The 14,030-nt window shown below is 45.8% G+C and overlaps 1 protein-coding gene across 6 annotated transcripts in view; it reads right to left on the bottom strand.

Annotated features, from left to right (window-relative positions):
• NTRK3 (neurotrophic receptor tyrosine kinase 3) overlaps positions 1–14,030 on the bottom strand; it is a gene marked incomplete at its 3' end in the record, with an annotated part of 369,901 nt that overhangs the window by 230,143 nt on the left and 125,728 nt on the right. For 4 of the 6 annotated variants that reach the window (XM_082619630.1, XM_082619631.1, XM_082619633.1 and 1 more), the window contains exons 9-11: positions 7,363–7,386; positions 5,860–5,924; positions 4,947–5,049 (exon numbers count right to left, since the gene is read on the bottom strand). In XM_082619630.1, coding sequence (XP_082475756.1) covers positions 4,947–5,049; positions 5,860–5,924; positions 7,363–7,386 — 192 coding nt within the window. The remainder of the gene's footprint in view (positions 1–4,946; positions 5,050–5,859; positions 5,925–7,362; positions 7,387–14,030) is intronic. The other 2 variants (XM_082619632.1, XM_082619634.1) reach the window with 1 other exon arrangement.

Below are 14,030 nucleotides of genomic sequence, written 5' to 3'. Positions count from 1 at the left end.
CATTTTGGCAGGCCATTTCATTTCTCTGGGCCTGCTTCCTTACCTGTACAATGGGGACATTAGCCTAATAAGTCTAAGGTCTGTTTCAACTCTAATAAACCATTATTCTGTTTCCTCTGTACAGTAAGAGGGAGTCAAGAAGTATGAAGTTCACTCCCACAGTATCTCTGATCTAGACATATATAAAGATGCTTAAGAGGTAGTCAGACAAGAGAGACCAAATAATGTATGCCCTTTTTACAGCCTGCAAAAACCCCACACGTTTGCTTCTTTCTCCATTAAACAATAATGAGAGTCACCTTACATGAAAACTATAGGACATGTTTAAGTACTTAAAGATACACTAGCATCTTCTACCTGGTTATTGTTCTAACAACCATGTGAAATAAACATGGCAGATGCACTGTGGATGTTCATGGTGGGGCAGCCAAGACCAAGGAGTTAGGTCATTCTATCGATAGCTGCCACGAGAAGTGACTGAGAATGCAAGGTAGAACGTCCGTTCTAGAACCAACTCAGCTTAACGAGACTGAAAACCAGAGCAGGTCACCTCCTTTCTTGGGCTTCCTATGCCTCAGTTTCTCATCTCTAAATAATGACACTGCAGGGCCCGGCTAGATCACTGTCACGATCTTTCGATGTCTAATTTTAAAATATTATATGAGGATGAGCATGGAATAAATTCTAAGCGGTGTCACTTCCAGGCCCAGGATGCACCGGCACAATATAATTAGTTAAGATACTGACATATTTTGATATATTTCTGTCCCTCCCAGTAAACAACCCCTGCCCTGAACCTCCCGACCACCCACCACTCAACCACCCTGTGACCCAGCATGATTATGAGTTAACACCTGGCGCAGCAGAGAGCCCCCGGGTGCCAGCTCCAGCAGGAGGGTAGCATGTGCTCTGACTGGTCAGTGCCCACACCACACCAAATACTTCAGGATCATCCTGCCACTCTAAAGCATGGGGCTTCATCCACAGCCCAAAGAAAGCCCACTGGACACTCAGCTCCATTTTAGAACCTTTGTGATTATAAGAGAAGATGAGCTCGAATCCTAACCCCTCCACAGGGCAGAATCCTGACCTCTCCCCAGGCCGGAATTTCGATCAACAAGATGGCAGTTGATAACAGTAAAAAAGTGCCTGAGACAATGCATTTTCAGTTCATTTCTATAAACTCTGGTTAATACATTCAACTTCCACAAAATAGTTCCCCAGTGGAATTACTATATGTATTAACATGGAGAGATCTCTAACACATGACAAGCAAATAAAGAAGATGCAGAAGGGTGCTTAGAGTATAAACACGTGTACAAATTAAAACATACACAAAGTAATGCATCTTGTAAATGTATTCACATATGTAGACATATATATGTGTATGTATATATGTATATCTTTCTTCACATCCTGTACCTATCTGTGACCACTCTTGGGAGTGTTACAGTCTTTAATCATGCTGTTTAAAACTCTCGGGACACGCTCTCTCATCCACATAACATTTATTAATAAGGTCTATAAGAGACAAATATACTTTTGATTGTTTTCTAGATGTCTATGAATAAATGCAATTGTGATTTGGAAAAAACAAACAAGACAAAACATATATATACATATACATAAGTAGAACTATAAAATTGAGCTGGTTACCAGACTTGGCCACTAGGTTTGCCATAGAGTAGAGGCAGTTGCTAACTTGGCAGTCTGCAGGGTATGGGGTCAGCTGGGAGAGAGCCATGGCGGGAAGGGAGGGTGTGCAGAGACAGCAGACAAGGAGAGACAGAGATACAGGGAGAGAGACAAAAACAAGTGGACTGATGGATGCACAGTGAACTCAAGCTAATGACTGCCTATGGAAATGGGAGCGGAAATGGGACCAGGGTGACAGTTAAAGCCATCTTAGTTTTATCAGTAATAGGAATAAAACATTAGATGCAACAGAAGACAAAACAGTAACAGCTGCTTATTCTAAGTGACAGGAATATGAGTGTTTGTTATACTAATGTCCATATTTTTCTATATATTTTTTTATTTCTCAGAAAGAAGTTCATTTTAATAAGTCCTCCTCATCCATACACTGTGTTCCAGGCCCTCAGATGTGGAGGGTGGGAATTATTTATGAGTTTCCCAGATCATCCCCGCTCTACCTCCACTGCCCAGACATCTCAGATTTCCAAATGAGCCGTAGCTAGCCCATTACTGATTAACAAGCTGTGCTTGTTTTCTGAGTAAAATTAAAGTCATTCATTTCTAAGTTCAGAAACAATTTGTCAAAGACTGTGCAGAGTTTCAGGCATACTCAGCTGAGTGACTGCGGGTTTCTGCAACAAGTCACTCCTGGTCTAACAGGACAGATGATGTGTGAGCAAGATAATGACAGTGCCCTAGGATTAGGGTAGAAGAAAAGCTTTTTTACTAAATATTGTGTGGGACAAAAGAGGGCATGATTAAGTCTTGGGAGGGCAGCCCTTCCTGGAAGGACAATGAAAGAAGCTTGGAAAGGCTTATACACAAAGAAAAGAAGAAAACTACAACCACAGGGACCCTTTTACATGTCAATTACACACAGATCTCAACACTCAGAGCAATGCAATGAGGGAGGTGGTATCATTCCATCATTTTGAAGTTGCCAGAATAGAGGCTGTGAGAAGTTAAGTAACTTTGCTGGAAACAAAGAGCAATTAAGTGGCATCACAGATTTTTAACTCAGATTTGAAAATTCAAAGCTGAGGAAGGGGTGGCTCTGAAGAGACAGAGGTTCGCCTGAGTCAGATTTGGGGGACTTCTGGTACCCGCAACTTTGCTCTTTTTTCTGAACTGGGAGGCCCACTACTAATAAAAGATTAAGGGTGTATGCAGCCTGGGGCATTTGCTGTTTCATCCTAAGATGAGAACTAAATATAATCAGGCATAACAAAGATCAGAAAGATGCAGGCTTAATTCTAAACAGGGTCAGCCTTGGATACATCTCATCCTGCCTCTCACTCTAGCCAAACTTCTTCAGGTCACCTGACTTTAAATTAAGGAATATTTCACTTCCAAACTTATGGACGTGTTCTTGTGGCCCAATCAGGGCCAATGAAGGCAGCTCAGCCCGGGAGAGGGGCGTGGGTGTTGGGAGAGGCTCCAAGGACAGCTGAGGGGAAAGCGCCACCCTGGGTGCTGCCTAATCCATCCGACATGGGGACACGCTCTTCCAGAAAACAGATGACAATTAAGAGGAAAAATCTGCTCGTATGGTGGTGCCAGCCTTGTCGCAGGGTCTCAGCTGGTGGTGTGCCTCTCGAGGTGGAGAGCAATAATGCCCGTTCTTCCCTTTGGTCAAGGCCCTGTTGTTTTCTTAGGTGGAGGGAGGAAGATCTAGGAATGTTCCTCCCATAGTAGGAAAATTTTGCACAAGTACTAGTGCCAGGTCCTCAAAGCCAAGAGCCCAAGGATGATACTAAGACTGAAGGCTCAGAGCTTTCATGTTGGTCACTGATCTTCCAAACCTGTGAAGCCCTGTTTGGTCCATCGGGTACTGGTAGATAAAACCTCTCCAGCCAAAGTGGCTGACCGTGGTCTTCTCTTGTTTAAGTCATCTGGCTTCAGGCCAAACTTCTTATAGAGAAGTTTTATAATTTGCCTTTATGCGTATTTCTCTTGGTCAAAGTATTTCATATGCTTCAAGAAAACCTGGTTTGCTCTTCTGGGACTTGTTCAGCTTAACCAAGAGCAGAAAGAGGCAGGAGGCTTCTGGGAAGCCAGACAGTCCTCCCCCATGATTTCTGCCTTTCTAGTTCTCTATGGCTATCCCTTGCTAGATATCAGTGTTCTAAACTTGTAGGGTGGTCACAGACTCTTTTGACAATATAATAGAAGCTATGGATTAGTTCCTTCCCAGCCCCGCCCCCTGCCACCATGTACAAACAATTAAACATTTACATATAAGTTCAGGGGACCTCTATCCCTGTGAATCTCATTCATGCTTTCCCCTTCAATTCCTGAGCCCCCAGGTCAAGACCCCAACCACAGATACCAGTTCGTGTGCAGAAGTCATCGAAATTCATCTTTCTGGATCCCATAATCTCACCAGAAGACTCCAACCTGAATCCTAGCTCAGGAACCTGACGGCTTGTCAAACACTTCATACTCCCTTCCCACCCATCTCCTATTAACATCAGCCATAAATGGAAACCCCAGCTGGGAGTATATTTTGAAATTCAAGTTTCTGTTTAAGCACTGGTATCCAGCCTCCCTTGCACCATTTGGTCAGATCCATCCTGGGACCAGGCAGATGGATGCTAATTCACCATGTTAACCCCTTTTGTGCCAGTCCCCTTTTCCCAAGCCTTGGTGGAGAGCCATGTCTCACATCCCACCCCAGCTGTAATGGGGTTGAGTACTCTGTGTTGTGGAAACTGGCCAGCAGATTTAGCAGTCACGTTGCTCTTGGCATCCATTCTGGAACTCTGTGTAGAGCTACGTGCTGAGATACCATGCATGGGCAACCTTTCAATGCCACAGTCTACCATCCTACATTTAGTTCTGCTAATACCTTCTCATCACAACTCCAAGGACGGGTGCAGACAAGAGAAAAACCAAGTTACTCAAACAAAGAGTCCTTTTACCCACCAAAAATAAAAAGAAATGTAAGTCCTCTTCATTTGTTCTCAAATCCAACTTCTTTCCCAAATCATCCTCATTGTACCAGCCCACTGAAGCAATGTTTTTAGTCATTACAGAAAAACCAGGTGGTCCACAGTTTGGTCCTCACACCAATGCTGCCTTCAATCCATCATTACCAATAATAAACGTGTAGATGGGAGTCTCCACCAGGGTCGCTTAAGCCCACCACCCTGAAGCCCTCTCAGAGAGCAAAGAGATTAAAACAGCATCTTTTGATCAAAAGGAGCCATGTTTCCCCCATGAGACCCTCACAAATGAAAATCCCACCTTACCCTTCATTCCAAATTTGGACCGTCGACCATACTTGTTGATCATGATAAAGAGAACCACCAACAGGACACAGGCAAAAGCAGCAAGTCCAACGGCTATGGATACCTATTGGAAGCCAAAAACAGACAGTCGAGCAGTTACAGAAAACCCGAGTATGAAGTAACCCGCATGCTCAGAGAACATCCTATTACAGTAGCAACTGTAGCCCTCCCAGAACTTCAGTGAACTTCAGAACTTCTCAGACTGAGTAAAGTCTTGAGAAGATGTAATTTATGAGACTCTAAGAACATCAAAAAATAAATTACCCAGATTGATTAGAGAAAGTTCTATGATTCAGTGTTCTGAGCCCTCTCATCTGGGGACCGTCCTAAGAGATGCAGGAGGAAGCCCAGAGATGCTTCTGTCTGTTGTTCCGTTGTGGTTTTAATTAGCAAGCAAATCTTGCATCTTCACATTGACATTCTTTGCATAATATTCTTATCCAGGAGATTCTAAAAAGACCCCTTTCCTTTTCTCCCCAGAGAAACCTCAGGTTCTGAGAGCGTGGAGTGGGGGCACCTCCCACCCAAGAAGATGCCCTGGGCAACTCTGACTTTTGTAAAAGGCTGTACAGTTAGCAGCCCCTTCGAATCAGGCCCAGCTGGCTCCTAATGGAGTGGGAAGTTTCAAACTGTTCTCCTCCCGAGCCCTATGGCTTAAAGCAGATCCTCAAAGACTTCCTCAAACAATGAATTATTCTCATCAAACAAGGAAGGTTTTAACCACCTGAAAGGAGGTCATTCATCACGGCTTCTCTATGCCACATATGCTAGAGTTCCAAATAAGGCAGTATTGGGAAAAGTTAGCTACTAAAACAGAAGCCTGAAAAACTACTGCATCAGTAAACACCTTCCTCTTGACCAAGGAGTGACTCACCCCAAAAGTGTCTTCCTCTGGTTTATGGGTCACAGTGATAGGAGGGGTGGGGCTCACTTCGTAGACTGAAAACCAAACATAAATAAAGAAGAGTAGTTAGCTTCCTGGCCACGAGAGCCTCAGCCACGGTCCCTGCCTAACTCCCAAGCCCTCTTGCAAGTTCTTTCTGGAGAACAACCCCTTGAAGCCAGACTCTTGACTGCCTGGCCTCCCCAGGCTTTGCAGGGGTCCCCAGAGATCGGATTCCCGTGTGGCTGCCTGGTGGGTACTGATGACTCAAAGACAGACTCCATAGGTATAAAGAACCTTTGCTCCCGTCCCCCAATCCCCATCCCAGAGTAAATAATGTAACCTGGGCAATGTGGGCCATGAGCTATTGGATAAATAAGAGGGAAAAAACTGGTTTGGGATCACAGCCAGGGTCTGGATTCGGCCAATTTCGTGGGTAATGGTAGCTGTTGCTGACATTCAGCTCCTTTCTGCACCCCTTATCCTGTCCCAGGCTCTCCATGCCCTTCCTCGTTCCCTCTTCACTCCTCAGTGAGATCCAGGAGGCCTGTGGCCCCATAAACAACCCACTATCCATTGCCCTACGGCAGATTTCAGAACACAATGGCAGCTTCAGTTGGCAGCAAGTTTATCTGACTAGGAAACATCTGCTCTTCCCAGCAAGGCCTGGATGGGAAGCCGAGCATCCATTAGTCCTCCTTCTAGAATCAGCTCCTTGTCCAGAGAGAGTCCCAGTTCAAAATTCTCTGGAGGGACATCCTGTGAGATGACAAGTCCTCAAAGACCGAGGACAAACAAAGGAATCCAGGTTATATTTACATCTGTGCCAAACAACAAGGGGCGCTCTAAACAGGACTGTCTACTGTCTCAGGCCGAACAGGGAGCAGAAATGGCCTCAGCCGCCCCATTCCTCTCCCACAGGGGACAAAAGGAAAAGGAATAAATACGTTTCCCCACAGACCATGAGCGAAACACCAAATCCTTTGCGGATCGTCTAGTCCTGGCCCCGAATCACTTATAGACTGAGCCTCAATAATCTCATTTGAGGACAGGCGAACCTATCAGGAGACCTTGTCAATCACAGCTCCACACGAGGTAGGTCCTGGCTCTCAAAGCAGGTGACAAACACTAACATGTTTATAGGCTCCACATTCTCTCTGCAAGAACAACTGAGATGCTCAACAAGGGTCCACTGGGGCACGTGAACCCCACATCCTTCCTGACACCACCTCTGTTCATCTGGGTGGGAAGACCCACAACATGGTCAGACCCTAGAAAACTGTGGGGAAACTGAGGCAGAAAGTGACTGTCCAAGAGGAGTGGGCTTGGAACTGCTCAAGTATTTCTACTCTCCTTTCACAGTTCACTCAGATGCTCTCAGTGGCCATGAGTCTGAGGATGCTGGTAGAATACAAAAGAGGGCTATTTGGACTCAGTAGTTACCAAAAGTATCAGAATAAATCACTTTCAAAGCAAAAGGTAAAAGAGACTTACAAGAGACAAAGTTATCCGTGCTCTCTGCAAAAAAGACAAAGAGATCATTAACAAACGTAATAAAAAACCAGAACAGTCGCACTCTGTCTTTCTCATAGCTATGATTTCTCCCACTCACCATGATCCCCTGTTGCCCTGGCAACTGAAAACTAAAATCCTTGACTCGTCACCCCTCCCCCACACTCTTTAGAAGGTGGTCTTCCAAACGGAGAAGGAATAAGAGCTAAAACTCCTGGTTTCAAGGGAGGTGGCCTGGTCCACCTGGAGACTAGAAACTATACTATGAGATGAGGAACTACATCCAGACTCATCATCTCACCCTCATTCCTCCCGCCCTCAAGTGCCCAGAGTGTTGGGAACGTTGGTGGTACATTAGCGCCAAGAAGAAATGCTGCAAGATGGGCTTCCATGCATCTTCCTGGAAAATGCCAGCTATGATCTCAAGACACAGTTCCTCAGATCAATATGTAGAGTTTATTCTAGTAGGTCATTGAGACGTTCTTGGGAATCCCTCTAGAATCTGTCCACTCCCCAGATGAAAATGTGTTGTTTGGTCTTTGGCCTTTAGAAATGGCTCACCTAATAATGAAAGCCAATCATTGCTGGGCATTGATTATGAGCCAGGGGCTGTGCCAAATGCTTTATGTAATACATCAATCCTTATAACCACCCTAGGAGGTGGGTAGCATTATCCCCTTTCAACAGAAAAGGAAACAGACTTATAGAAATTAAGTAACTAATTGAATGTCACTCATCTAAGAAGGGATAGAGCTGGATTCAAATCCAAGTCTGGGCTCAGAACCAGTCTATCAGAGATTCTCAAACTTTAGCATGCCACAGAACCATCCAGGAGGTGAGCACTACCATTTTCCGGTAAAAAGAATGAGGGCTCCTTGGAGAAACGCATTAATTCCAGGGCTGGGGCAGAGAAAGTACAAGATGTGCTTGGAACACCTTGCAGTACTGGAAAGTAAGAAGGTGCTCAAGAATTATTGGGGGCATGAAGAAGGGACACAGGAGCCAGTATGAAGGGGTCTCCAATGGCCAAACTGGGGATGATTTGAGCAACAAAATATAATGACAGTATAATGACAGTCATAGATTGTAATGAGCTGAATTATATCTGCCCAAAATTCATATGCTGAAGTCCTAACCCCCAGTACCTTAGACTATGACTGTATTTAGAGATAGGGTCTTCAAGAGGTAATTAAGTTAAAATAAAGTCATTAAGGTGGGAACTAATCCAATATGACTGGTGTCCTTATAAGAGGACACTAAGACATAGACATACCCAGAGGGTAGACTATGTGAGGACACAGAGAGAAGACAACCATCTGTAAGCCAAGGAGAGAGGCCTCAGAAGGAACCAACCCTGCTGACACCTTGATCTCAGACTTCCAGCCTCCAGAACTGTGAGAAAATAAATTTCTATTGTTGAAACCACTCAGTCTCTGACACTTTCTTACAGCAGCCCTAGCAAGTTAATACATGGATTATAATTCATAGAACAAAATAAATACCCATGAGTCCATACTGATATAAAGAAGTAATTTAATCAACAAATGAGGAAGAAAAGAAAGCTTTTCCTTACAATAAAATCCAATTAATAAATGTAGAGGAAAAGGATAGAAATAGAAAAATCACCATTGACAAATGGCACACTAATATTTGTTTCAGGCAAGAATCATCAATGAATGCTAAAACTAACGTGTGAAAGAATGATAAGAAACAAAATATTATGCTTATTAATCACAGAGGAGAAAAAAATAGTCACTCTGCAGTGGAGAAACCTAGCAGACACCATCCTGACCACTTAAGTGATAAAGTTAACATCACTGGTAATAAAATGTACCGACGTCGAGTACCCCGACACAACGTACTGAACGGGCACAGCATCACTTCTGCGGTGTTCCTGCCAAAATTGCCTAACTGGCATTCAACTGTGAGAAAACATCAGGCAAACCCAAATTGTGGGACAGTCTACAAAATAACTAGTGAGGATCCTTCAAAAGTGCACAGTGAGAGAGTGGCATGGACATATACACACTACCAAACGTAAAATAGATAGCTAGTGGGAAGCAGCCGCATAGCACAGGGAGATCAGCTCGGTGCTTTGTGACCACCTAGAGGGGTGGGATAGGGAGGGTGGGAGGGAGGGAGACGCTAGAGGGAGGGGATATGGGGACATATGTATATGTATAACTGATTCACTTTGTTATGAAGCAGAAACTAACACACCATTATAAAGCAATTATACTCCAATAAAGATATAAAAAAAAATTTTTTAAAAAGTGCACAGATCGTGAAAGACAAAGAAAGCCTGAAGAACTGCCCCAGATTTAAAGGTAACATGGCAGCTAAATACAATGTATCAATATCAATATAATTCTGGATTGGATCTCAGAGAAGAAAAGGATAGCAGTGGGACAACTGATAAGATTTAGATAAAGTCTGTAGATTAGGTAATAGGGTTGTATCTCCTGTTTTTTTTTTTGCGGTACGCGGGCCTCTCACTGTTGTGGCCTCTCCCGTTGCGGAGCACAGGCTCCGGACGCGCAGGCTCAGTGGCCATAGCTCACGGGCCCAGCCGCTTCGCGGCATGTGGGATCTTCCCGCACTGGGGCACGAACCCGTGTCCCCTGCATCGGCAGGCGGACTCTCAACCACTGCGCCACCAGGGAAGCCCACTCTCCTGGTTTTGATCACTGCCCTGTAGTCATGTAAGATGGTAACACTGGGGGAACCTGGGTGAACAGTATAAGGAAGCTTTTTTGGTACTATTTTGTAACTCTTCTGGTAAATCTCAAACTATTTCAAAATGAAAAGTTAAAAATCTTTAAAAACTTTTTAAAGAAATATGGATTATTGGTCCTCACCCCAGAGTTTCTGACTCAGGAGGTCTGGGGGAGGTCTTGAGAATTTTGCATTTCAAACAAGTTTTCAGATGATGGGGATACTGCTGGTCCCTTTGAGAACCACTGCATTTTACTCCACTTCCTCCTGGCACAAGCCTACCACACCCTGAAAAATAAGAACTTATTCGTTCATTCATTCACTGTGGGTCTTCCATTTACCAGGCCCTTGGCTAGGCTTTCACAGTCATTGTAGTCATAGCTCTATCAAGTATGCGCCAGCAAATATTCTTCCCTAACTACCCGTGGGGAAAATTGATGCTTTCTGTGAAGAAGTCCCTTAGAGAAAGCCTTATTCACAGTAAATTCAGTGCTAATAGGTTGCTTGCTCATCATCCACTTTGTGTTGTTTTGTGGGAGAGCAATACAGCTTTCTCCAGATTCCTGAATGTGCCCTTCAGTCCCCCCACCCTCTTCTAAACTTCAGGTGACCAAACGGCTGATTTGGGAGGAGGATGGAGGCAAGGGGGCCCTAGCCTTGGCTTCAGAGCCTGAGAAAAGAGAGGTGCCAGATCAATTCCTAGTTAACACCAATTTGCATATTTCCCATAAGGCTCTCATTTATTAGAGAATATGCTCACGTCAGCCAAATGTTTTGGCCGAATCTGTAAACCCTGTAATCTCTCAATCAGCCTATGAATGCTTATCTCCTTTGCAAGAGCCTGGAAACATTTACACACCCAGGAAGCACACAAGCCTTGGAACAGCCAGACCTCCTGGGTTCTCTCTAATCTGTGGGAGGACTCAGAACTTCACCCTGGAAAAGGATGGTACCCAAGAGTGGTCCTCACCTCAGCCCGCACCAGCAGGCTGGGAGGACAACCGGACCAGTGTGCCAAGGCAGCATCTGAATCCCAACAGGAACTGGGCATGAAAGCAAGGCACGTGTGTCCTCCAGATCCCCAAAGCCTCAAGAAAAACCCAGTGGGAAAAGCCAGTGGGATCCAGAGAATGGAGAAGAGAGGCAGCAGCTTGCGTCCAGATAGAGAGAGATGCACAGAGACGTGATAAGGAGAAGAGATGTCCTGGCTTCAGGTGTGAGGAGGGAGGGGGGAGCTGCGCCAGGCATCCACATGCTCTGCCCACCCAGCACAGAAGGCCACACGCTGCTGCCGCCTCCTTTCCCCCAGCACTGGCAGGTTGGGACCACATTCTAGTCTCAACAAGTTTTGGGGGGAAAGAAACCAGCCTTGATGCGGCTATGGGCACTGGGGCAATGGTGTCCCCCATGGTTTGTACCCAGGGCCCTGATGGAATTCTGGTTTCTGCTGTCACAAGATCATGATGAAGAGACTTCCCAGTCGGGTAAAAAGAAATGAGACTTCAAGACTTATGGCAGCTCACTTATTCCTAAACGTTTTGTCAAGTGTTCTCAGATACTTGTTGCACATGTGCAGGCAAACACACATACATACACACACACACACACACACACACACACACACCTTGGCAACATTCCTCCTTCTATCACATCATCATCTAAGGATCCCCAACTGGTGACCTTCCAGGTACCACCTCGACCCTAACGTGATCCCCAGCCTCCCCTGACACTCGGATCCCTGAACCCTCACGGTCCCCACTCTTAGGCCCAGATCCCTGGAACACCAGGGACTGGTTCCTACACCAAGGCTGAACTCCAGGCTGAACATTCTAGTGCTTCTTTGGAAATGAGGAAGGAAACACCAACATTTGTATAGCATGTGAAGTTTACAGAAAGCTTTTCCAGAACATTTTCATTTCAATATCCTGCTCTGAAAAAATCCTTCTGATGGAGGCCTCTGCATCTGCAGACGGCTCCACTGAATATATTCAATGCAATCAAAGCTCTCCCGTGGGTCTCCAGCCCATGAACAGTCAGGAAAGGAGACCCTCACCTTCAGATCTCTGTTTTTCCCTCAAAACAAGTCCCTTTTCAGTTGCCCTTGGGTGTTTTTTTTTTATATATAATAATAAAAACAAACAGTAATTCTGTGCTTACTCTGTGCCAAGCACTGTGGGAAATATTTTAGGTGGATTAATCCACTATGTGTGAATTAATCTTCACTACAATCTTTGAGGCAGAAGCAGGGGATTGAGTAATTTGCCTCAGATCACAGAGCTGATAAGCAGTTGAATGAGAATCTGAATCTTGGCATTGTGACTCCATAACCACTACCCTAGTAAACTACCTGAAGGCTGTCTGTTAGAACTTACCAGCTTGATTAGAGAGTGACGACCAGATCTAGAACTCCTAAACTCAACTCCTAAACTCTCCACCTAGAATCCTAGTCGTAGCCCACAGCTATTGAACCTTCCCTCTGTCCGGACACAGAGCTAAACACTGGGTGGACATCACTTCATTCATCCTCAGGGCAATTTAGGCGGGAGCTCTGGTTATCATTCCCATTTCACAGATGAAGAAACAGAGGCACCGAGCAGTGATCATCCGTCACCTCACGCCAACCATGTGCTAAGCCCCATTCTCGGAGCCAGTAGGGCCACAGATAGGATCATACCTCCATCTGTCTGATTTCAGAACCCTTGCTCTTAATGTCTATGTTTTGCTGCCTGGGAGCAAGAGGGGTTCAGATGACAAATACAATGTCCCCACACCACAGCAAGAGAAGAGCAGGAGTCCACCGAGAGCCTTTGTATCCAGGCTCAGCAGGTGCGAGGTTTACCGTCCACTCCCCTGGATAATTTACTGTCCTGACGCCTACATATTTTGTCTCTTGACATGACTGGCCCATCTTTTCCCTGTCACTGCTTTTCCATCATCCATTGATTCCTTTACAAACAAGCAAACCTTCGCACAGGATGTCCTGGTAGGGTATAGATGGGTTTGAGGGACCCACTGCAGGTGAGCTGTTTCCTTTCAAGTTCCTCTGTAACTTCACCCTCCCTCTGGCCTCCTGGGTCTACCAAATGCCACGGCAGGAGATGGCAAATGAGGGAGCGTCTGAATTTTCGGGGGCAGGGGGTCTTGTTAAAATATGGACTGCCAGGCCCCACCCCACAGTTTCTGATTCAGTAGGTTTGGGTGGGGCTCCAGGATTTGAGTTCTAACACCTGCCCAGGTGATGCTGATGTTGCTGGTCTGGAGACCACTCTTTGAGAACCACTGGCCTGAGGAGAACTGAAAAGGTGACAGGCGTATCCAGAGGTGAAGAGGAGGGGCAGCTGTGTCTCTTGGGGACAGAGGAGGTGTCTGTATGGCTGGAAGGATGCAGAGAACTGCTTCCCTCCCAAGGGGAGGGAGGACAAAGGAAAAGCCGTGGCCAGGACACCCTCTGCACGCAGAAGCCAGGGTGGCTCCCCCTCCCTCCCGAGCACTCCAGGGCTCCCTGCTCTCGCCAGGCCCCAGAAGCTTCCCTTTGGAAACAGAAGCATGACTCTGGCGAGGGCTTCACTCCTCGCCCATCGGGGAGTGTTGACTCTCCTCTTTAAAAACAGATTCCATTCTCTAATCACCAGATGGGCACAAGCAGGGCAAAGGGCCACTCCAGCCCTTTATGCCAACAAAGCCTAGCCTGACTTTGGCCCCGAAAAGCAAAGTATCTCTGCATCTAAAAGCTGCTGCTTCTGCAGTGCAAGCCAGGACTCTTCCAGCTCGTGTGTGGCCCACAGTGGGAAGTGTCCTGAGGCCTCTTACTGGGCATACTGGGAATGATGTTGGAAATGTAGGACCATATGGGATGGCCAGGGTCTCAAACATCAGCACGTTCTCAGTCCTCTCCTGACTGATGGCTCCACCATCCCCTGGCCCTCAGTGGCAAG

This window comes from Mesoplodon mirus (genome assembly GCF_964341445.2).
Source record: "Mesoplodon mirus genome assembly, chromosome: 4".
Classification (NCBI taxonomy): domain Eukaryota; kingdom Metazoa; phylum Chordata; class Mammalia; order Artiodactyla; family Ziphiidae; genus Mesoplodon; species Mesoplodon mirus.
The sequence above is the reverse complement of the archived record's forward strand: the minus strand, read 5'-3'. Positions and strand labels throughout refer to the sequence as shown.